Here is a 25,075-nt window from a genome sequence, read left to right as displayed (position 1 = left end):
AAATCCACAGATAGCCCAGACTGAAAGAAGGGCTTGCTTTTTTCCTTCAGTAGACACGCTTCAAACACAAGGCAGAAAGCAAGCTGTCCTTTCCTCATCAGTATATCCCACTGCTCCACTTCTCTGTTCAAGAGCAAGAAAGGGATTTTAGCTAAAATTTGAGCCCATCAGCAAAGACAAAATGACTTGTCCGTTGTCTGAGAAGGGCAAGAGCACTCAATAGCAACCCAGTGAAAGACAAATCAACTTTAAAAATAATTTCTAGTTGTCTAACATGTACTTAATAACGTACGTACAGCTTTTCAACATTACATGTCATTTACATCAGTGTCATGATGCTGATTTCCTGACTCTCACTAGTGTGAGACCAGAACTGGGTCTGTATTTTTAATTTAACCTTTTTGCTTACAGCTGCTTGGTCAAAGCTGTTCAGTACTTAGGGCTCTGCTTGCTCCTGCTGTGCTATTAACACCAACATTTTAACTAATGTGCTAAAAGCAGTGTTTCAGGAACTCAAAACGCAAGGCCGCCTTTCTTTCCAATGCTATAAACAGTATGTGTGGAAGTAGTTTGGTCCTAGGGTCTCCCAGACATCTCCCGTTTGTTTGTTGAAGGTGCCTTCGACCGGAGCGTGACCTTGCTGGAGGTGTGCGGGAGCTGGCCCGAGAACTTCGGTCTCCGCCACATGTCTTCCATGGAGCACACTGAAGAGGGCCTTCGGGAGCGCCTGGCCGATGCGATGTGCGAATCTCCCAGCAGGGACACAGTGGGATCAGGAACAGGTACAAAGAAGAGGTGTGATCAGAGATCACGTACATCTCACCCAATGGTGATTTTTTTTTTTTTTTTTTAAGCTTTGCTTTTCCTTTTCTCTGTACGCTACCTCTCTGATTAATTAACTTTCACGGGGATCTCGCTTAGTGTGAGAGAAATCATTTATAAAAAGAAAATAGTGGTAGATCACACAAACGTAGTTTGAGAAGCCTAAAGTAACTTGAAGAAAAATACTGGCGCTTGAAGCTTCCTCACCGTATAGCTGTGACAAGGGCTCTCCTCCCTCCCCTGCCAACTCAGGAGCACCCGAGCCTGTGCAGATTGCTGCCCTTGCCCACCCTGCTCCAAACAATGGCATAATCGCACACATCCTCATTTTGTGTCCTGGTTCTGTAATCCAAATTAATCCATCTTCATCAGTGTCCATTATATTGATAAATTATATCATCTGTTTAAGTAAATGGAATGGCACGTCAGAGATTATGCTGCTCAGAAGGGGCCCAGTGGTAGGAGATGCTTAGAAATGTTAAAGCGCAGTTATTGCAGTTTTATTGTCTCCATTAATTTTGACTTGTTTTTACAAATGCCCTCTAGTAAAAGGACTAGGCCCGTCTTTGATCTGTGCACCATTTATGTGGTGACCAGCGGCCAGTAGTAACAGTGACTTCTAACATCAGCTGCCAGCTCGCTTGTCACTCCTCTGGCAACTTGCCTGGGAAGGAAGAAGAGGACAAGCTCTAGCAGAAACGTATGGGAATGCCAACCTATGGCCACTACAGGAGGGCTGTGTAGAGCAGAAGTTGTCTCTTCCTTCTGCTGTTGCCCTCGTGTATTGCTGAGGGCCTTGTGCTTCTCCGAGCTCTCCCTGCTCTGCTTCAGCTGGCGAAGGCCCAGGGACTCTCCCATCAGGGCTCGTCCCCCTGCTTTACAGGGTCACTATTGAGCACGAAGCCCACCACAGGTCACCAAACTGCTGCTCCCTTCCCCAGGCTGGAGATACAGATAGCAATAACCAAGCTGCTGAGTGGTGCCAAAGCACCCTTCATAGCCCAGCTTGTCGCCTTTCAAACTGCCTTTCCTCTGATTTTCATCTTGAAAAAGTTGGAGTCAATGGATGGTTTAAGGTTTGGTACTAACAGAAAGAGCTGTTTGAACACTAAGTATGGGTCTCAGTTACAGATCTGGTGCAAATTCTCACCAGCTTGTTGCCTCTGATGAGGCACTTAACATGTCCGTGACTCCAGTGCTCCATCTGAGGATGAGCACAGGTGAGGATAGAGATGCCTCACATTGCTGGTGTGGAGTTCAACGAGCTCATGTCTATAAAGGGCTGTGAAAGTGGAAAAACAGGCTGTGAAAATAGACAAAGGCACATATTTCATCACTTACTGACCCATACTGTGATCAGAGTGAACTTTGTGTGGTACCCACTTCCAATAACGGGTCAGCTCCCCTCAGGCTGTGTACATTAGGGGAAAGGTGAGGGGAACACCTTCTCTGAAAGCTGAAGCCATCTAGACGTGCCAAGTCAAGGTGACTGACTGCCCCAAAGTTTTGACATTGTATTATATTGTAAACCAGGAATTTTGTCAGAGGCAGAGGTCTGTATTTTCCTTCCATTTTCACCAAAACCAGCTGATAGCAGTGAGTGCCAACTTCTTTGGCATAAGATTAGGCTCACAGTACTGCAGGTGTAAAGACAGAAAGAAACTGTTTATAGAGATGCCAGCACTGAGCTAAAATTCATCTAAAGAGATTTCTCCCTGCTTTTACTCCAGACATATAAATCTTCATAATGAGCATAAGATAGATGCCATCTCAAAGCAGCACATGTAAGCAGCAATAGTGAGTAACGTGAGCATTGACCCAACTCACCCCACCCCACTCTCCTCCTCTCGCTGTCATTACACTCTGTTTTCCTGCCTGCCTTGGGATTCTCTCCACCACTAACATACTTTATTCTCAGGATTTGGGCATGTGGTGACTCAGTGCAGCAAAGAAAACCTAGTGATAAGGCTGTGAACTCCCGTGCCCTTTCCACTTCCATCCCCTAACAGCTCTTGAGCTCTTCTTACCAGATGGCCATAAAAAGTTCTCTCCTGCTCAGATGATACCTGGAAAACTGCACTTGCCTAGGGAGTCGACTAGCGCTCGCTACAACATGCGTGGCTGCGCTCGCGGCAGGCTGCCAGCCAGCCGTTTGTCAGGCTCTGGAGCACGGTAAAGTGCTAGCATCTGTCTGCTGCTTAATAAATGGGGAAAGATAAGTTTGGAGGTACTTGCTTCAAAGAAGAGGTGTCTTTGTTGGCTTGTAACAAGTAGGATAGTTTTCGCTGCCCCCCAAACCACTTACATCTTAACAAACCTAGGCTGAACCGAATTATCTTTGAAAAACAATCAGTTTTCATCCTTGGATTCTCTGCTGCCCACTCACCTCAGTGAAATGATAGCAAAGAGTTCAGCAGAGAAGAACACTGTAAATTTGCTTGTTGGTAGTTGATTTATATATTGGTACTGGTTCCAAAGACAGTGTTTATATTTCTGCATTGGACTCAAAATTATGGAAGTTATAAACCTCCATTTAATAATCCTAAAATAACTCATTTTAACTTAACGCATGCCTTTATGTTATGTGTGCATTTAACCCCTTTTTGTGCTCCTTGGATTCTCTTCAGTCCTTAAATACATTTTGCAGAGATTTAATGAAACTTGCAAAGTCTTATTCGAACTGAAACATGAATTAATGAAAATTTCTAACTCTGAATGTGAAGGTATGTGCATGTGCATGTGCAGTGCTCGGCTCCGCTGTGTGGACAAAGACAAAATGGACATTAGAGTGGACAGTGAGACTTTATCAAGTGCTCAACTGGTCCTGACATGCACTTAATGGCAAGAGATAAATAGATTCTTTTAATGCCTTAACTGTTAGGACATAGCTGACACGTAGATTTATATAGTAATCAGGGCTGATATGCTGCAGCAGTGTGGAGGAAACACATGCTCATGGCACACAGACCTCTTTGGGGAGTAGATATTCACAGTCTTTGTTTCTTACCTACCCCGTTGCATTGCAGAGCAGGGTTGGCAACACCTCACTGGTTCGGTGGTTCTGGCTGCTGGCAGAGACAGAAATGACCCAAAGATTGGTTATACAGGAAACATCAAACTGGAGGATGCTAAGAACATGAGGAATAATCTGGCATTTGCAAGGAAGGGGAATTAGATGGCCTGATGGGTCTTTTCCACCTCTGACTCCAACAAGTTGCCAAGGGCTGTCGGACATGGACGGGAGAAGAACCAGGTCTGGAAAATGACCCCCCCCCCAAATCTACTTCCCTCGTGACCTAAATGATAACTCCAGTCATCCAGCTAGTTGACTTGATTGGGAAACCAGCTTTTCGCCTTGTTATCCAATTATCCAGACAACCCATGTCTATCTTAAGTGGAGTCTGCTGTACATAAGCTGTCAGCCTAGATACGCATTTAATTCCAAAGAAGGCGTAAATTGGCAAAGATGCAAAAAGATGGTTTTGCTGTTTCAGTTTCTGTCAAACTCACTAAAAAAAAAAAAAAATGAAGGTCTACTCACAAAATACTAATGCTCAGTGACCACTTTTGCTTGCAAAGCTTTGTTTTCAAGTAGCTACAATATTTACATTTGCAGTATGGTTTCTGAGTATGTTCTGGAGCTTCACATTGCAGTCTCAAAAAAGAAAAAAAAGAAAAGCTAGTATTGTGATTTATGAAACTGGGCTTCTAGGAGACAAATATCTCTGACAATTATCCACTCAAACTGGACGTGCAGAAATTGCCAGCCCAGGCTAGAAATCTTTCCCTCCAGAAATACTGTAATCAGTAAATCCTCTGATTTATGTAATTCCTTCAACAAGTACATTTCTTAAGCTTTCAAATGCATTTCAGTTATTTCTAGGCATAATATTGAAAATCAGACTATAATAAGGGACCATGCCTTTACAGTCTGAGCGATGGGATGTTTTCTGAAATTTATCTGTGGAAGAGTATTTCTGGGTCCATCCCCTGTTTCTCTGCCGTGGGAGTTAAGTATGCTGAACCACAGGAGACAGATTCCCCTTGCGCTCTCTGCCCGTTCCCTCTGGGCTGAGGACGGCATCCGCAGCCGTGATGCTGATGGGGGTTCTTCCTACAGAAGTACAGTGTGGTCTGTGTACATCCCAGGGACCCCAAATTCATTAGGCCCCCAGTCACGTCCGCTTAAGATGTCAGCTGGCCTGAAGGAAAACCAGTGGCTCTGTCAGTCAGTCCCAGAAGGGAGTTACCAGCTCCAGGACAGCAGCAGTGAGCATGAAACGGTGTGGCCCTGCATCTGGAGCACCAGGAGGGAAGATACTGTCAGCCCTGGGGAGTTTGTTGCAGCTTCTCCTCCCTCCTTTGACCTGGGTGAAAGGTTTAGCTGGATGTTAAATCTAGGCACAGCTTCAGGCTCAGCTTTCATGTGATTTACCAAATCAAAACCCATTCTCTACATTTCTCGGGCTTATTACTATAAAGCACATAGTACAGTGACAGAAGGGTAGATCTATTCTTCAGGAGACTAACACAACGGACAGGTTTCCAAGGGAGAATTGTCAATATAAAAAATAAATAAGTATTCATCACTGCTTACATTATTTTGTCAGGATAGGCAATGCTGCAAACTTCCTTTAGTGATAAATGTGCTGCTGCCACTGTCAGACCCCTGGTTTTTCTGCCAGAAAGAGCTGCTGGAGTCTGGGCAGCTGTGGAGATGCAGGATGGGGTTTACTGTGTTTTCAGCGTGTGATTCCAGTCCATGCCCATCTGCTGTGTCTTCTCTGTTACAATTTGTTTGGCTGCCTGCATGTTGTACTTATATTCATATCTAATTTATTTTGACAAAGCATACCCAAATCCACATTGCTGCAGTGTTTTACAAGTGGTGGAACTGTTCTGTGGACGTACAAGAGTAGAACTGCTTTTTTGTGGGCGTGTATTTTTTTTTTTTTTTTTTAATTCATCGTGAAATCCAGTACCCTACGGTGGCTCAGTTTACACTGCAGTTTGTGGAGCAAAACAACTTTTTTCTCTATCTATCCTGTCTCAGGAATACATATTAACTTGCAGTAAGAGCCTATATTAAAAGCTCCAGAGCACCCCCCAAATTTTGCATCTCAGAACCAGTGCTGTAGGTCTGAACAGGGAAGGGTGCAAGTATGGCACCATCATGGTCAATGCAACCCACAAGGTTTGAAGAATTTAAAGCCCATTATAAAGTTTCAGTTTAAAAAAAAAAAAAAAAGGAAAAGGTATGGCTCATTTTCTTCCAAAACTCTCAAGTCTGTCAACTACCACCTGTGGAAAGCCAGTGGCACAGCGGTGAGGTGCAAACGCCGCAGAGCGCCCGGCGCCTGGCCCTCAGAAGAAACCATCTGGATTCCTTCCAAATTTCATGAACAAACTCATAATGCGATGAAGGAAGCTCATATGTTGAAGCAAACTCTTTAACCTGATTAATGGGATGTAAGTAAGTGGAGCTAATTAGACGTGCTGTTAGGGAATAGCCCATATGAAACCCAGGATCAGTGATCAGGGCAGTTGGGATCCCGGTCCCCAGCCGAAGCCATGTGGTTACACTAGCCTCAGCCTAACTCAGGTCTTGACACCTTTGAGCTTTGCAGGGGGATGTTTTTGAAACCTTTATGTGAAATTTGTGGTTTGGAGAAGGGAAGTCACACGCTTTCTGGCGTGCCTGGCTGACGTGGGGAGCATGCTTCTCTGCCGGAGGAGAGCGAGCTGCTGCCCTTTGATCCCGTGTAAGGAGCATCCTTCCTGGGTTTTTTCCAAAAGAGAAAATGTCTGTGGTCATAAATTGTGTTCAGAGATGAGCAACCACCTGGACATAGATGTACCTGTACATTTAGTTTCAGGGATAGGATTAGCCCTGTATAGAGTCTGAGCTTCACTCAAGACCTTTCCCTTCTTTCCTTCCTTCCTTCCTTCTTTCTTTCCCTCTTCCTTATAATTTTTCTAAGACATTTTTTGTCTTCCCTCTCCTCAGTTGGTCTTAATCCTAACTTAGACATGGGATATAGGAACACAGAACAATTGAGTTTCCCTCTGAAGAGCATTTCTGCAAAGAGATTTCTGCACAGGTTCAATGCAAAATCAGCTTGGGCAGCAAACACACTGACATATCAAATAACATTGATGCTAAAAGCAGCCTTTGAACTTTCAGAATATTCATCCCAGGGTCAGAGATTAAATTACCCCCTCAAATAAGTCTAAGAGCTCAATGCAGTTCTTCCTACAAAAGGTTTATTTGAATGAGACTCGTTTAAAAGGAGTGAAAATTCAGGGCTCTTTAGGAGCCACCATTTTTGAAGTGGGGAATCAGAAGAGCAACATTTGCCTTGCACACGTCTTAACGTCGTTTTAGTAGTTATTTCTCACGTGCAACATGCAACAGCAGCGCAGCTGCCCCGTGCAGGACATCAGGCACTTCACCCCCGGCTTCTCACTCTCCTGCCCAAGCCGCTGTCCCTGGAGCAGCCCCCGCCCGCAGCTCTGCCAGGGCCAACAAGGGCATTTTTAGCTTCCCAACCATTTCCCAGGTTTCCAGATCTGCCTCACCACCAGCCCCAGGAGTTTTTAGTGGAATTTCTTCCAGGTCATACGTTATTTAAGGGGGCGGGGAGGGCAATGAATGCTGATACCACAAATGTTTCTGGTATGAATTTCGGTTCATTGCTGTTTGTAGAAAAAATCTGCTGCTGTTTCTAAAGGGAGCACTGATACCACGAGACAACTCTGACTTTCTGCCATTTGATAACAAGTTGATCAACTGCATTTACTTATTATCAATTGTGGTGTGGGGAGATTCCTTTTCTTTTTCTTATTATTAAATCAAGGCATTTTTTAAGAAATATTTTATTTTTGATACAGACACAGCCGGTGAAGTAGCAGTAAAAAACATCACCACAAAGAGGCACATGGCTTTGAAATGTTTTGGTATGTAACATAACTGTATTGTTATCAGGTCTTAACTTTTGCACAAAGAATATTTCTCCTTGTTCTTAAAAGCAAACCCTCTGTCAGCTTTCAAAGGGTTACATACGTAATGTGGTCATAGGGGAACACAACAAAAAATATCTAAGTGTCTCAAATCATTTCACAAATAACATTGTTCTATTTCTCTCCTTAAACGAACAAGAGTTTCTTTGATTTTTTATTTTTTTTTTAAGTCAAATTTAGGATTCTGCTGTTCAGAGCAGAGAGGTCACAAGGCCCTAATGTATTTAGCATTGACTGCCCTCTCTTGTAGTGCGTCTATTAGTCAGTAATTTGATTTGTACCTATTCATTTGCAGTCCCTGCAGGAGCTCTGAGCTGGCCCCAAGTATAATTGGTGCTGTCTCTATTTTTACATCATTAGATTAGCCCCGACTCCTGGCCACTTGTTGTCTGCGCTTGTCTGTCCATTTATACAACCTAATGTAACACAAAATTCATTACTGATCACATTACTTTCAACTCTGAAGCCAGCTTTGTGATAAACATTTTGTTAACCCTTTCTTGCCAGCACACAGACCTGGGGGATAAATGCACTTTCCCTTTGCAGAAAAATCAATATCATAATAAAACAAAGTGCAGTCACATTTCTAGATTTGTCATTCCTCCAGGAGAAAGAAATGGGGAGAAACATATATGAGATGACTAAATGATGTCTGCATCCAGGCATCTCACGCTGCTGTATATGAAATGAGCTCAGCCGTGTCCTTTCTCCTAGAATATAAAGAAGTGACACAAGATAGGGCCAGCACTCAATTTAAAACTTAATTTCTTACTCATTGTTCTGCAAGTGTTTTAGCTCTTCTGTGCAGGCTGTAATCGGGTTATGACATTATTGGAACTGGACATTTTTCTTCCAGTGCTTTGTCTCAGAGTAGTTACACCAGAAACAATTCCCTTTGTCCTTAGAGATTTGTTGCTGTGTTGAGTTTTGTTTTGGTTTACTTTGGTTTGTGGTTTTTCCTCCTAATGATTAAGCAAATTAATTTTCCTACTGCAATACCTCCAGTGTTTCACAGGAAAATGTAAAGCTCCCTTCTGTCTAGCTTGGCTTTGCTCACATTTGACTGTTTTGCTGAGTACCTCCTAAAGCATTAAGCTTTTTGCATCACTGAGGCTTCTGCTATTGATTTCAAGGGGAACAAGAGGAAAGCCACGGTAGGTATTCATTTAGGCCTGATTCTGCAAGGGGCTGAGCATCCTTACTGCTCTGTTGGCAGCATCATGCCCCTGAGGTGATGCTTGCTATTCGAAGAAATATATTTTGGTGCATGCAAAACCTGTTGATTTTTAACAGTTTTCTAAATTCATTTTCTGTTTGTACAGCTTGGCTTGGAAATCTGTTATTTGGGGTTTTCTAAATATTTAGAAACATTTCTCAGTGTTTATTAAATCTTCCCTTTAAAAGTCCGAGGTCTGAAGCCTGCCCCACACCGAGCAGTCCCATACTGAGCAGGGTGCAGGAGACGAGGAGACTACAGGATTTTTCCATCTCTAGTTTCTATAATTACCTTGTTATTCCTTTTAGGAGTCTTTGCATGGTATTTTTATGTAGGATGTGACTGACGGCAAGCATATCTCTCTTAGTAAGTATAAGAGCCCTCGTCTCCCAGCATTTGAACCAGGACTGGTATTTTTACAGCTGTTTTGTGAGCCAAAACTTGTTGCAGCTGCTGAGGTGGTGGCAGAATAAAGACAAGACAGTTCCTCTCCCTCCTCCCAAGCCCAGCAGCCCCAGAAAGCCTTTTGGTATTTTGCTGATTTTTGCAGGAGTGATTTTAAGGTGTGTGCAGCATTGGCTGGTGCTTGCTCCTAAAGCCTGGCTTGGCTGGGGGAAGGTGCGAGTCTCAGCTCAGCTGTGTTGCCGCCTTTGTGCCCCTCAGTCTCTGCTCCAGCGTTGCCATCTGAGCCCCAGGAAGGCCAGCGTGCCCTGAAATCCCCGTACAGCCGTACGTGACTCCCGTGACCCTCGGGGTAAGGACGAGCCGCAGCTCAGGGCACGCTGTGTGCTCGGTGGCGGAGGGTGCGTGGCCAGCCGGACAGCGTGCCACCACCCCGCTCCCACCCCGGGGTCCCACTGGCGGGGATTGCTAGGCTGACACTGCTCCCGTTTTCGCTTCCTGCGGATCTCCTGCACATCTTGCATTAACTCTTTGAAAGTTTGAGCTTTTCGTTATCTTAAAATGATGTGTGGCCAATTCACCAGCTCCCTTCCTGCCCGTGCAGAGTATTAACGTCACACTGATGCCGAGGGTATTTACCGTTCCCTGGATTGTGGAAGAACAATGGCCCAAGTCATGGCAAAGCTCTCATAAACTACGCGTTGCCCTCACCAGGGAGACGGGAAAGGAGGCTGTAGAATGGAAACCCATTTATACAATAAATTGTTAAGCAGTTCAGCTGTTAAATGAGCACTTCCTATTAGAGAGGTACGATGAAGTATGAGTCAACAAACAGCAAAATACACATTAACACAGCAAAACCCCCCGCAATAAATGGAAGGTCAAAAGCTAAAACAATTTAAATGTTCCAGTGTGAGCCAACCCTTTGGCCCTGCAGCTTTCAGTCCTCTCGGCCGCAGAGGCCCCTCTTGCACCACGGGATCTGCTCCTCACGCTTCAACATGAGGAGGCACGAGTCCTTCAGTGGACTCCCAAAGTGTCACCTCCGCCAGCTCCAAGGGCTTTCTCCCACCCGTTCAGATGCTGTATCGTTTCCTATCGTCGTACTGTAGTCTGCAGCCCTGCCATCACCTCTCATCACCCCTGCGCATTTCTCTAACAGAATATCAGACAAATAGTAGCCTGATTTTTCCGATAATCTTGCCCTGCTATCCATGGTGGAGTCTAAGAATATCAGGGCTTGGGGCCGTATCCTTGCTTAACAGTGATGTTGTCTGCTATCTGATGCTCGTAGTGTGTCTGGTGGAGATGGTCGGGCAGGAAGCAGGACGGGGGAAGAGAGGGCAAGGGGAAAAGGAGATAAAAACCCAAAGGGGATTTTGGCTGGGGAAGGATTGATGGGGAGGGAGACTCCCTGGAGCACGTCCCGTGGGACCAGGTCTGGTGGGTGCCCCAGGAGGAAGCAGTGTTGTGGCCGGGTCCCCGACAGTGCTGGGAACAGTTAGTTCTCCTTGAGGTATATATCGTAACTTGTGGTATGAAAAGATTAGCTTTCCTTCCATTCCTAGCCTGCTGTCTCCCCACCATGGATAACATATAAAACAGTAGACTTTTATTCATTAACATTTATGGGAAAATGTTAATATTAAACTGTAAGTGAAAAGCCCTATCTTATTGAATTCTTCTGCTGTGTTATTGGGAGCCTAATTACATTTTGCATTTAAATAAAAACCAGATGACGTTCAGGATGGTCAGGCAAGCATTCTGTAAGTGAGAATTTATCTTGCGATCTGGGTAAACAATGTCTCATCATTTAACAGTTATTATAAATAATGGGTTTTTAAGCACTTTGCTGGGAGTTCATATTGGCTCCACACGGGTTGCACTAAGGGAGAGAGAATTTCAGTGACATCTTCCAGGCATCCGGTGAGGAGGAATCATATCCTGAGCTCACTTCTCAAGCTGCAGCAGTTTTCATCCTCCTCTGTTTATTATTGCTCAATATTGTGTGCACAATCGGCTGACAAAAAAAGCTAAGAGTAAGAAAAATGACAAATCGGTTGGAGGCATTTTGCAAATGGAGAAACCATCTATACTGCTGCCCCAGCAGAAGTGGAAGGTGTTCAGGACCCCTGCGGAGGTTCATGCAAGTGGTTGAAACCCCCAAAGGCATATTCTTGCTGTAAAAATAGTGCTGTGTAAAAGTTGTGCCTTCACAAAAAATGAAAAAGATCTCGAGGCAAAATGTAAAGACAGAAAGATAACGGACCAGCTGCTTTTTTCTATGTTTCTGCTGGTGCCCTCTTAAATTACATCACTGGTAATTACATGCTTGGTAATGCATGAGCTAATTTAGAAAAAGAGTAGAACTTCTAAAAAATGTAAATAGCTTTTTCCCCACTTCTGTTGTTTATATTCTGCGTTTCATTCCTGTCGCTTCAGCAAAGGCGGCGGTGCCTTTGTTGCTAACTGGCTTTTAGTCTTCGCTTTGTGTTCCTCAGACATTAACAGGAGCCTCCGAGATTTCTCCAAGCAGCTTCCCCACAGTCTGTCCCACATCCCGGGGAGGAAGGAATTAGTTTCCATGCAGACAGAAATAAGTGGTAAGGGGATGAATTTTTTAAGCAACCATTCACTGTTGTGAAAAGATACAGAATTTGGGAATGCCTAATGCTGGCTGGTGGCGTGTCACCTCCTGACACGCCAGGAAGCCACCCACCCTGTAAAATGGCTGTTCCAGGACATAAACTGTTTACTGCCTTTTTCTGTGAGAAGCATTTTATGCCATTTTCCAAGAAGGACCCCCGCAGCTAACATACTGTCTTTTTTTATTTATTTTTGGTATTTATTTGTTATTTCCTTGGCCAGTGACTTTCTCAGTATCTGCCCAACACATGAACTCTTATGTTTACATCAAAAGCTGATGGTGTTGTGAAAGACAAAGGGTCAGTATCACTTCTCCGACTGTTTCCAAAGATGTTTTTCTGGGAAGGCCGCAGGCAGGAAGGTGCTGGCAGGGTCAGGAGCCAGGCCCTGCCCCATTCCCTCCACTCCAGCACGGTGGCACGGCGTGGGAGCGAGGAGCCACGGGTGGCTGGGGATGGGAGGACACACAGAAGCCTGGTCAAGGCGAGCAGGATGGAAATGGTGGTGGTTCCCTAACCAGGTACAGGTAGCACCCTGCCCAGGCACCCAGGAGCAGTGCCATGGGGTGTGCTGCAGAGGGATGCTCGATGTGTTGCTGTTCTGATTTTCTCCTACGGCAGAACACGGCATTCCCATGGATGGCACCTCCCATCTGTTCCCAAGACCAGCACGCCTCGCTGAGCAGTTATTCCCATCACTGAGGCCGGGTTGTCAGGTGGAAATGACGTTTGGAGGTGTTAATCAAAAGACAAATTAACTTAGCAGCATGCCTTCCTCCTCTGCAGCCACGGAGGCAACAGTGGGTAGATAAAGTATATGGGAACAGATCCCTAATCTTCACTCAGGACTACTTTTATCCATACCCTTTAAAAAAGAATCTTTAGATTATATTGTGCCGTTATTGCATTGTCTCTTTGGTTTATCTTTTGCAAACGTGGCTGGTCACCCATCAAAATGTGAGCGAAAAGCCTGCAAAAGGAAACAACATGAAGAGCAGGTAGTTATATTAACTTGACTGCCAGATGCCCAAGTACAAGGCAGAATCTGCACAGCTTGAGATGATTTAAATTGCCTTTTATGTGGGATGTGGCCAGAGGAATGCCTTGGTTTGCCATTAGGTCTTTTAGATTTCACACAAGAGTTATCCTCTGCCACACGCTTGTCCACAGGCTGCAGCTCATTCACACATTTGACAGTGTTTATAAGAGTGTAACTAAAAAGGCAAAGTATGTTAGAATCAATACTTGGAATAGTTTTTAAAATACTACTTTTAACAAGTGAAAAACGTCCAGTCGACGTTTTTCAGCTGCCTTCTGGTTTCATGAGAACGAATGCAAGCTGCTGTGCTGAACAACTCCATTAACAAAGGGACGAATTAAGCTTCGGATGTCATTTTTATCAAGGCTCTTTCATATTTATGTCTAACATCAGAATTTGGAGCTATATAAATAAGACAGAGTGTATTAAGAGCCTCAAGCAATCCTGCAAGAGAGCGAGCCCACAAGGTTGGCCTGTTGTTTTTCCAGGCTCGGTTAATACTCAATCTAGGTAGAGATGTGATTTTAAGAGTACTACTGCGAGCTTTGAGTGCTTCGTAAAATTAGGTCTGCGTTTAGAAAATTGGTCTGTTAGAAGCAGCGCTGTCAACATAATCTTTAAAATAATTGACTAAATAGACCAAATAAGTTGTATTTGGAACTAGGATTATTTGGATGGGTTTGGAGTTTCTCAGCGACACTAAAACTAGCGCCAGGGAAATGAAAGGAGGAGACCTCTGCTTAGATCTCCACCTGAGCTTTTCCGACTCAAGAGCCTTGAACTGTTTAGATGAGCAGACAGGGCTGAGTCCACGGTGACATCATTTCATGAGCTTCAACGAAACCCTTCTGATTTGGACCAGCTGAGCATCTCCTCCCCCCAAACTTTTAACTTTTCCTTTGAATCAAACCCAAATTCCAGTCCAGTCTAGCTTCCTTCTCAGCATCAATCTGCACCAGGGAGACAGCCCAGAGCCTCTCAGTAGCTTTCCTCACTGGCCCAAAAGGCCACTTCGTGTCAGAAGTACTAGAAGTTGTGCCAGAATTACTTTGCTTTGTAATATTATACTTTTAAAATGAACTCAGCAATATGTTTGTGTCAGAAGCACATCAGGCACATATGCGAGGTCCACACACAGAAGTTGTCCTTCTCCAGGGTTGCCTTCCTAACTGAGGGTTATTAAGGAGGCCCAATAACCAAGGTAGCATCACAAGAGGGGAAAAAAAATATGTCTAAAAAATTAGACATGAAAGAAACTGCTAAAGTTTGGAGGATCAGGCATGTCTGAAATCCCTCATTCAGCATATTGGTGAAGAGCTGCCCAGACCCTGAGATAATCGCCGGATTTGTGGTTTTGACCTTCAGACAGCTTTTCCTTACTGAGTTTTTTTGCTGGGACTGTTCGGCCAAGCCCAGGAGAGGAGGAGGGACCCCCAACACTCCCCGAGTGCTCCCAGTCATCAACGTCCTGCGTGGTGGCTTTGCAGCAGCCACCTTTGAGACAGGACACCCTGCCCCCGGCACCGAGATCTCGAGCAGCTCCAGCTCTGGTGGGAAGGGAGATGCTTAGATCCACACGTTGGGTCCGGACCTGCTCTGGATAGAAGCGTGGTGGTTTCAGGAATAGGAGCATTGCCTCCAAAAATTCTGAGCAAGATCCAAAGAGTCCGGAGGGTGTAGGACACAGCTGGTAGGTGTCGTGAACATGCAGATTACACTGAATTTGTATTTTCCATTGTGGAGTCGGAGGCTGACAGAGGGGTCAGTGTTGAGCAATTCAAGGCACTCCCATAACCCAGGGAATGAGAGACCAAACCCAGGAATTTTAATACAGTGTTTTCTCTGCAAATGCTTTTGGTCTGATATACACAGATGTGCTGCTTGCGTAACTGAAGATACAAGATAATTCTGCCTAAAATACGTTAAAAAACTTGTATATAGACTGGCTTTCACAGGAAAGCATGTATTACATATAAGGTGCATTATAGGATTTGTAGTAGCAACGTATTGAAACTTTCAAGACGGGGTAGGAGAGAATTCCTTTAAACCCAAACCACTGTATCTGCATGTTCATTTTTAAAACTCTTCAAGAAACCTTGCACAAGGAGTCGTAGGCTTCAATGATGTGGTTGGGCTACAGAAATTATTTTCTATAAGCATTTGACTGTTCTGGCTTTTGAAATTTCGCATACTGACTAAAATTAGTAACTCACCCTTCTGAAGTGCCATTTATGTAGGAAAACATCCTAAAACTCTTTACAAAAATATACAGCTCTAGGAAACTTGAGATTATTTTTTAAAAGCACTGCAGTCATTGTGAAAGTGCCTATCGTGAAGAATATTCTCCCTCTAAATGCTAGTCCTTTATCTAGTGCACTTTTAACCTTCCATAAAATGCTCGGAGTCAAGCCTGGCAAAATGCCAAACTCTTGGGTCTCCTACTCCATGGACTCGAGTTGTATGAAGCTTTTCAGGTTCTCTTTTTAAAGGAAAAAACAAGCTGATTGCTTTTTTTTTTTTTTGGTAGACAAAATTCTTTAGAAGTTCATGCATGAAAATGTTTTGTCCATATCTCAACAATCTCTTCGTGCCTGAAGTAAATCCAGACGTTTATGTAAGTTCAGATGTCCTCCCCATTTCGTGTTAGTTGTTTGGCATCTTCGCATTGAAATAAGGCACTAGAAATGAAATTTGCTGTCTCAGAGGGGGTCTCTGATGTTCAGAAGGCTCCGTCTTCATTCCCCTGGTTATCTCCTGCCTCATGTACTTCCTCATCCCCGTGCTAGATCCTGCCACCTTTTTTCCAACATGCCAGGTTTCATCTCCAAGTGCACGGTATTAACGAACTCTGTGTGGATTCAGCATTAGAGTTATTGTAAGGTAGTTTGACAGTAACTGATATTTTACATAGGCCACTGAATTCTGATTTCAGAGAAGATGCTCAGCCAGTCTTTTTTACTTTGCAAATTTAATGTAGGGGCTTTTGTGGTGTCTCAACATCTTTCAGGTTGCAGCAGGATGAAATGGTTTTAATACGGGAATTGATTTTCAGTGTTCAAATGCTGTAGTGTTACGTTTCCTCTTTTGAATGGAGTTTAAAGTCTCTTCTCCAAAACTGCTGGTTTAAAAAAAAAGGAAAAAGAAACATTTCTTAGGAGCAGGTGTATCACGGCCACCCAAATCATTGCAGGAAATCCGTCCCCGCAGCTGCCTGTGCTGGTTGCTGGAGTGGAGGGGGGAACTGGCACGGGTTAAAGCAGGAGTAGGGCACAGGGCTTGGAGCAGAGAGCAGGTTTAATTGACTTTTAAACATGATCATAATTGTATGAACTTGTAACATTACAGTAATATATAAGGCTGGGAACCACCTTTCTGTCCTCCCTTTGGAAAGGAGCAACATAAAAATATATTTGCTCAGAAATTTCTTTTCAGCCATCTCAAAAGGAGCTTGGAAAATTAAGAGCTTTAATGAGTGCATGGTGCTTTCGTTTCACTACAGTTTAATATTAATGATCTTTGCTGATCCAAATACCCGAAAGCACAGGTCCCCCCCAGGGGTGCAGTGCCCCCCTCTGCCCTCGCATCCCTTCACGGGGCCACGGCCGCCAGCGGGGCTGGAGCCAGCTCCACAGGTCCTCGCCTCCCAGCAGCCGCCGAGGGTGGTGGAGATGGATTATAATTAGAGCTCCCTCGTTAGCATAATTGCATTTTATTTTTTTAAAAAAGAAAGGGAATACCCAAAAAAACCCTAAAACTGCGGTAGCAGTAATGCCGTTTCTAAGCCTTTGTGTTAGGGGCTGTGTTTCTGCGTCCCGGTTCGGTTTACAGCTCCACATCAGCTTTTGAGCCCTTTCCTGGCGCGGGCTGCGCCGTGCCCGTCCCGGGCAGTGACACCGGCTCCCGTGGGGACCGGGTCTGATGTTTGTATTGAATGTTCATGCAGAAATAGAGCGAAAAGTGTCCAGCTGAGTTTGGGATGTTGTCTAAACACTGCAAGATGGAGCGGTTACGTGTAAAAGTGCGTGTCGGCGTACAGGGGAGTGGAAGCTGCTCGTTGGGGGCCGGTGCGAGCTCCTCTATGGGAGCACGTCCCACTCCCTTTGGCAGCAATCAGTAAAATAAAAATGTTTAACTAATCCATTCACTGGGGAGCGTTGTGTAAATTACAAACAGTTTAAGAGATCCTCAAGACTTCTATTGTGTTAATACAAATTGCCTTTTAGTGTTCGCTTTATATAGGATCCTTTTGAATGAGAATCCAGATGGCAGAAGCTACATAATTATTATTCATTACAGTTAATAAGTAACACTCAGAAGCCCCAGTCAGCTCTGCAAGTGCCCCGTGATAGGCATTGTGCAAATGTAAGGGTAAAAAAATAGTCCTAGCCACAGCATATTTTGTGATTTTGGTTAAAGACAAGAAGGTGTGAAGGGCCCTTAGGTTTGCCTGGCCAGGAGCACAGACCGGGCTGTCATTGTGAGAGCTCGCTTCTCCTCCAAAGGAAATTATCTTTGATTTCTAAAATGAGGCTCTAATTTTGGCCTTTTAGCTGCTCATTCAAAAACTGCTCGTGGCCAGGGAGAGGTGGTTTTAGTAAGCAGCACCTTGTTTCTCTTCCCCACCGCTGGAAAATGCCCATCCTGCATCCTAATTTCAGAGAGGGGGCCGAGTACGTTCCCGCGCTCGCAGCCCCCTTGGCACACGGCAGAGCCCAAAAAGTTCCCCGAAACAATTGCCGTGAATGACAGAAATGAAATCGAGGAGATTCAAGCCCTGCTGGCCATTACCCCACTTCCTGCATTCCTACTTGTTAATTGTCTAATTCCTAACGAGTCTTCAGGCGTCTGATGGACTTTATGATGCGTGCTCACTCCGACGCTTCCCTCCCTCCCCTCCCTGGCCTCATCCCTCACCAGAGACCTTGTTCCTTTAAAAATGCCATCCTTAAAAATCAGAAATACTCAGCCCAGCAAAAGGAGAAGGGAACTTGACATTAGTTGAGCTTGAAAGGCTTGGTGCTGTGAAAAGTGACTGACGTGTGAAAAGAGGCTACAATTAGTTCTTTCCCCGAGCACTCTCCCATTCAGTCCAGGGTCACTCCTTCAGCGAGCTGCGGCTTTGAGGGTAATGTGTTGTGACAGTTGGAGATGATGAAGAATAATTCTTGTATTCAGAGTTGCTGCCGCTTCCCCGCTGCCCTGACACATCAGGCTGCTGTCATTGTATCATTTATCCCGACTGCGGCTCCGCTGGGCTGTGCGGGAGCCTGGGCAGCCTTCGGTAGGTAAGAGGAAAGGGTCAGCTCTTCCAGCAAATGATTTTGGAGGATATTTTGAAACTGTGCTTAACAGAGGAAAGCAAACAGAGAGAGAAGAAAAACCATTAGAAGAAATAATGCACTGGAGATGAGATTTTTGAGTAGACATAAAGGAGATACCACGGCTTCAAGTGGACCACTACAGAGAGCACGAAGAAGAAAGGCAGCATAATTTATGAGTGTTCCGGGCAAAAGAGGGCTATATAGATTTTCTTCAGGCATTGAATTAATGTGCCCTATAAAATGGTTTCACATTTAAGCTTGGCAGGGCTTTGTACCCTTCTGGATTTGATGGGGTCCTTTGACAGTTCCTGGAGCTTTCTGGAATTGAGGGTGCAGCCACCTCGCTGGATGGGGGCAGCACTGTTCCCCCAGACCTGAAGACCCTAGGCAGTGCCCAGAGCATCTCCTCTTCCTCCTCTTCCTCCTCCTCCCCACCTTGGCTCAGGGAGAGTGGAGTGGCTTGGGCTGCACAACAAGGGACAGGACCGTCAGGCTGCAGCGTGGCGGTGGGGAATATTAGCAGAAAGAGATTTTGGTGGGAGGTTTCATTTTCAATTTCTCTTGCAACAAACGTGCGCGCCGCAGGAAGGCTGCGCTGTGCCGGTCTGCGGGCAGTCGTGCCAAGCAGAGAGCAGCCAGCATTTGCTTCGCAACACCTTTAATGACCCCGTTGCTCTCCGAGCAGCGTCGGTGTTTCCGCAGCCCCTGAGCGTGCTGGATGCTGCGGGGCCATGGGAGGGGGATGGCTGCCCCCAGGGTGGGCTGGGGACCCTGACCGCTCGCTGTCCCACCTTCCCCCCTGCTCTCCACGGCCGCTCCTCCCCACAGCAGTGAGGATTTTTAGTGCTGCTGCCTTCATCACAGCAGAAAGCTTGTGTGCCCTGAAAATCCCTGTTATTCTGGGACCCTGGGTGATGCCAGCGGTGCCCATTACTGTTACCATCAAAAGCGCAGGCAGGGCTGTTCCCAGCTCCCCTGAAGTGACTTTCTCCTCATGGCTTCAGCAGATGTTCCTGCTCCTTCGTCTTTTTTCCCGTCTTGTCTTTTTTTTGATTTTTAGGGCAGTCAGGACTTTGTGAGTCGTTTCCTCCAGGGACATGGGCAGGTTTTAGTATTTACGTTTCCAGTATTAGCATTTATTTGTATTTGTGTTTGTTTTTCACGGGCTTTTGAAAGCCTCAGGGAGCCATTTATGGGGCCAAAATAATGCAAGTGCTGGTCTTCTCACAGTATTTCATTTCCTTGATGGTAGAAATGCTACGAGAAGAGCAGGTCTCATGTTATTTTGACCCCATAAATAGCTCCCAGAGGCCCCTTTCTTCCTTCTCCCACCCACTCCCCCCCAAATCAAATATTTAGGTTTCTGCAAAGCCTGACTTCTCAACCCTGGTTATCTTGCTTCAGCAGAAGCAAATTGCAGTTATTACAAAATAGCCAGAGAGTCTATAAGGCCGAATGGGTTTTATATGATGCACAATTTGTTGGCTACTGTACAAGTTCATTAAAGTGTATCATAAGAGGTTGTTTTACTGGTACATTTAAGGAAGTTAATACATCTCGACAGTATATGCATGGGGGAATGCAGATACAATAACCCTCAGACATGCTGGGGCCAAGTCCATTCCTGGCGTAACTCCACCAAAGTAAACGAAATCACTCGCCGGGCAGCCGTGTGCTGCTCTGCCGGTGCAGTGCTGAGCCTTCATCCAGGGCCTCCTGCCACTCGCTCCTGTCTTTCTGCAGGAGAATCCTGTTTTTTGCTTCTATTTTGTGTTTTTCAGCAAGCGTGTTCCCAGCACAGAGGCCATCGGTGGTCTGACTTGTTACGTGACACATCTTATTTAGGTCTGGGAAGTATTTCACCTCCTTTCAGCTGCGCTGCAGGGCTCGGCTGCTCCATCCTAGGGCGGGCAGCGCTGCCTGCATTGCCTGTCCATAGGGACCTGCCTCTCCTGATACCCAGCAGCCCCACTACGCCATGGTGGCTCCTTCTTGCACTTGTTGGGTCTATCCAGGCGTCGGGTCTATCAGAAATCATCCCTGTAACAGAAAGGGTGGCCCAACACCATGGAGCTATTCCCAGTCTTGTCCGAGCTTCCCATGGGAATGGCACCAGCATGCCTCTGCCTGTGCCTCTGCCACGCCCTGCTCTGCTGGAAGGTCTGGGAGGAAAGATAATAGTTTGCACTAGACTTTTTTTTTTTAAATTATATTTTTTATTAATGAAACAGCTGGGAAAAAATGGTCTAATTTGGGAGAACATAGGAAAACGTACTGACTGTGGTCCTAGGGGTCATATGTGCGGCGCAGGTAGTCCCTGGTGACCATGTAATGGCTAATTGCCCATCTCGCGTGACCCAGCCATGCACGAGAGCCGGGCCCGGGTGAGGGCAAGAGCCCAATTTCCTGAGCACAGCGGTGCTGCTTTCTGCTGCAGCGGTCAGGAGTTTTACAATGCTTTCTTAGGTATCAAAATACATTGCTCGTCTGCCTCGCCGTGTAATTAGTTCCAGAGCGAGCGGGTTCGTGGCGCAGGGCCGTTTGAGAGCGGCCGGACTTATTTGCCCAGGGGAATGTGTGCATTTACCATCTGCGGTGCTTGGGATGGCAGCTTGGATGCGGGAGCTCCCCCGGATTTTAGCCTGACCACCTTTGAACCCAAAACGGCCTCTGTGCAGCCTAGAGGGCTGGAAAACTTCCCCTCTGGTTCCTCCTTGAGCCATTGTATCTCTTTTACCCTCTCTTTTGTCCCTCCCTGTTGCTTATTGAAGGGGTTTATGTACCCGACAGCAGCAAGGGGAGCAGCGGCAGCACGGAGCCGGAGCTGTGTGGCACAGCCAGGACAGGGCCCCAGCCTTCCCAAGCCAGGCCCTGCGCCCACCAAAAAATCTCCCCGATTTTTTGTCCATGCTTTTTTCCTGGCTGGCATCAGTCTCTGCAGTGCCACCCCCTGGCAGTCCCCCGCAGAGGTGGCAAGCACTGCCAGCTGCAGAAATTGCGCAGCCCCCCGGAAAGCCACCCCGCAAGCCCAAATTCCCCAAAATCCCATCCCGGCAGGGTGTGCGGTCCCACACAAGTCACCGAAGGACAGGCAGGACACGGCGTGGCCAAGGACAGGCAGGAGCTGGCAGGCAGGAGCTCAGCCCCGTGGCCTGAGGGGCAAAAACAGCCACGCAGGAGCCACGGGGCTGCAAGGAAACAAATGTTCCCTCGCTTTTTCCCACTCCCTTCTTTTGCTACGGTTACTGAAAACACAACATTTGCCTGAAAATCAATTATAGCTTAAAAAGAGCGAGCGAGCAAAGTAGCCCCGTGAGGAGCTCAGCAGCCCAAATGCTTTTTGGGGGAGCCCCAGCCTGCCCAGCGCAGGCGATGGCTGCCCAGCGCCCGAGAGCTCTGACGTGGGACATTTAACCGAAGCCAGCTGTGTGCGGAGGGAGATAAAAGCCCCAAATCAGACAGGATAAGCACAGTATTAGTGTGGGATACGCCACTCATTTCTGATTTAAATTACTGTTTTTACTTCCTGAACTCATGGGAGAGTGAGGATGTGAGGAAAATGAAGAGGTTTAGACATGGACATTCCTTCACCAAATACTGGCGAGAAGTCATGATTAGTACAGCTGAGGTCATTATCATCGCTGCTTATAGGGTGACTGGTTTCCTGCTGATTTGTTTTTCATGTATCCTGGGCAGATTATCTCCATTTTGCAAGTTACCTCCATGACCAAGGATTAAATCCCCGAGCCCTTTGCTGGGTGTGCGCTCACCTGGCTGCTGTCCCTGCCACGCCCAGGTAGCAAACGGGAGCTGCGCAGTGTCCGAGGATGCTGGGGCAGGATGCTTTTTGTTTTAGCCAAGAACTGACTTTTTGCTTTTGCCTTTGCCGTGCTCTTCGCTTATAGCTATGTCCTTGTCATGGAGTCCCGTTGCAGCAAAAGTTCTGTCGCGGTGTTTGCAAAAGGTTAAATATCCTGGTGCGACACAGAGGTGTGCAGTAATATTTAGCAGAGAGCAAAGCGGGCGCCACTCTGCAGCTTCTTTCCATCCCCATCAAGCAAAATTCCCACTGCAGGGACAGGGAAAGCTGCCTGTCTCCTCCGGGGGTTTGTCCCCTGTGCCTTACATGCACGACACTGCGGCGTGCAGCAAACAAGAGGGTTTTTTTTTCCTCTTTCCCCTTTGGCAGCAGAGGAATTTGCCCGAATCTCCTATCCGCATCCTGTCCCCTCCAGCGCAGGCTGCGCAGAAGCAGCCAACGGAAGTCGCACTCGGGGCCGCGCGTTGCAACTCGCCAGAATATTTCTTGTAGCCTGTCACCGCGTGTCTGGGAGAGGATTCCTGTCGTGTACGTGGGGCTCTGCCTAATCTCACCGCTGCATGCCACCGCTGAGTGCCGGCCGGGGGGATGCTGCCCAGCAGCGCTGCTGCACGCTGCCACTGAGTCAACTGTTGGGTTCAAGTGGCTCACAGAGAGGCCGCGGTTAGAAACGATGCTCTGCACACACAAAAATCCTCGTGTTTCGAGATTAGGGAGCAATAGAGGCTTTGGGAGGTCATCAAGGGGAGATGTCTGGATGTGTGTGACCGGGAGAGGGAGAGCCACAGTCAGGCCTGCTTTCTCTTTTGCTTTGAGGCATGGCTCAGGCACATAAGAAAGGGGATATTCTCTCTTTGGCTTGCAAAAGCAGAGTTACTTATGTCCATTTGCACAGGATAAAGGGTTGTGGAAAGTCCCTGGTGTTCCCAACGTGGAGAATCACAGTGGTTACACACCGCTGGTACACACCACCGGTAACCAGTGCTGCTGCCACTCCCCCTTCCCCACCATCTCAGCAGCATTGCTGCGGAGCAAAGATGTTTCATCATCTGCCACTGTGCCCTTCGCACCCTGTTCAGTTCAGCCGTGAGCGTCCCCACTATCGAGTCCTGACATGTCGTGAGTCAGCAGCCTCATCCCCAGGGAAGGGGCTGCTCTGCCAAGCAGCGCCTAATGTCTCCGTCCAGCTCCGCTTCAGCTCAGCTGAGCTGTGAGCCTGGCAGAGAGGTAGAAGCAGGAGCTGGGATGCCTCTGGAGTGATTCGTCAAATCACCCCGGAAAAGATGGATGACAAGCAAATGTTAGAGCAATGATACAATAATCAGATTTGTCAATAAAGCGGCCGTCTAACGGCACTCCGGGTTGATCTGAAACGCTAACCAGGACCTGCTCTCTCTTCCTGTTGCAGAGCTTCAGCGAGAGGGAAGCATAGAGACGCTCAGTAACAGCTCTGGTTCCACCAGCGGCAGCATCCCACGCAACTTCGATGGCTACAGATCGCCCCTCCCGACTAACGAAAACCAGCCCCTCAGCCTTTTCCCCACAGGATTCCCTTAAATTAACCGAACATCCGAGGGGAGACCCAGCCAGGGTAACGAGCCGCCTCTCCGCCTAAACAATCCCGATGTGTCTGTCACCTGCCAGCTCACCGCTGCGCTGGATGGTTCTCGTTACCCTGATAAATATTGACGACTCTTAAACCTTCCTGAAACATACTCACAAAATCTTGACTTTGTTTTCCTGTGCAATATGAAAAGACTCCGTCTTCAATCCTGATAGCTCTGCGGCTTCTTTTTTCGCTGTGTTCAGGAAGAGTTGGTTGAGGAGAAATATTTCTAAGCCATTTTTGGTCAAGCACATGGTTTCAGAACCGTTCTCTGCTTTTTTGTGTTGGGAGATGAAAGGAATCTCCGAAACTCAGAGGAGCTCTCGCCATTTGCAAAAGTGCCGAGCATTAACGAATGAACTGGAGAGAGTGAAAACTGGAGAACTTTCTGTGGACAGGGTTGATAATGTTATTCCTTCCTCGTTGCGTCTCCTTGCTGCCCTCCTTCCCCACTGATACTCGTCAATGCCAGGAGTATTACAAATGGAAATGTTTCTTTTTGTTCTTTGGAAGAATTCTCTCTCTCGTTCTGGTTTTCTTCTAGTCATGTATTTTAGAAACGTACTTAATTGACTAACTGCAGTCACAAATTTCTCATATTTGGTTATAAAAGTTGTTCATTGGAACTCAGATATCTGTCCAGAATGCATGTGTCATTGAATAAATCTAAGTTAAAACAAGAAACTGCTTAAATGGCAATGTTCATGGAGTGTTACTGGGCTGGCTGTGGGCTTTGTATATCTTCCTGGACCAGACTATGTGCATATTTACTAACTCGAGGGCTTTAATTAAAGCCATCAGGGGATGTTATGCAGCCAGTCTAGCTTGGTTTGGCCTCCCCACTTTGTCATCCCCATGTGCAAGGGCAGGATAGTTAAAAATGGGAGACTTAGATGGTGTGCCTTGCACCCACTTAGTGCTTCTGAAAACCAACCTCCATCTCTGTTGGGGTGTCTGAGCCCAGCTCCAGCTCCTTGGGTCGGTCGGGGCCCTGTTGTTCCCCCCACTGATTTTGGTGGGATGAGGACCGGGCATCAGAGACCCCCACCTACATCTGTTGTGTTACAGGATCACATATAAGGGGCTTTGCAGAACCCCTATAGCAGCCTGAGCCTATACACCCTGCTGAACGTGCACAGTCAAAACTAGCACCGCATAACTCTGCTGATAAAATAGTCATGGGC

The 25,075-nt window shown here is 46.5% G+C and overlaps 1 protein-coding gene across 13 annotated transcripts in view; it reads left to right on the top strand.

Moving 5' to 3' along the window:
• Positions 1-24,575, top strand: part of BCAS3 (BCAS3 microtubule associated cell migration factor) — a 372,074-nt gene extending 347,499 nt beyond the window's left edge. For 4 of the 13 annotated variants that reach the window (XM_074890740.1, XM_074890741.1, XM_074890729.1 and 1 more), the window contains 2 exons: positions 615-782; positions 23,694-24,575. In XM_074890740.1, the coding sequence (XP_074746841.1) occupies positions 615-782; positions 23,694-23,842 (317 nt within the window). In that variant the 3' untranslated portion in view covers positions 23,843-24,575. Of the gene's footprint in view, positions 1-614; positions 830-7,713; positions 7,780-11,961; positions 12,064-23,693 lie in introns of all 13 variants that reach the window. The other 9 variants (XM_074890735.1, XM_074890725.1, XM_074890724.1 and 6 more) reach the window with 5 other exon arrangements.
• The last annotated feature ends 500 nt before the right edge of the window (positions 24,576-25,075 follow it).

The sequence above is a fragment of the Strix uralensis genome, chromosome 20, assembly GCF_047716275.1.
Source record: "Strix uralensis isolate ZFMK-TIS-50842 chromosome 20, bStrUra1, whole genome shotgun sequence".
Classification (NCBI taxonomy): domain Eukaryota; kingdom Metazoa; phylum Chordata; class Aves; order Strigiformes; family Strigidae; genus Strix; species Strix uralensis.
This window is presented reverse-complemented; position numbering and strand designations above follow the sequence as displayed.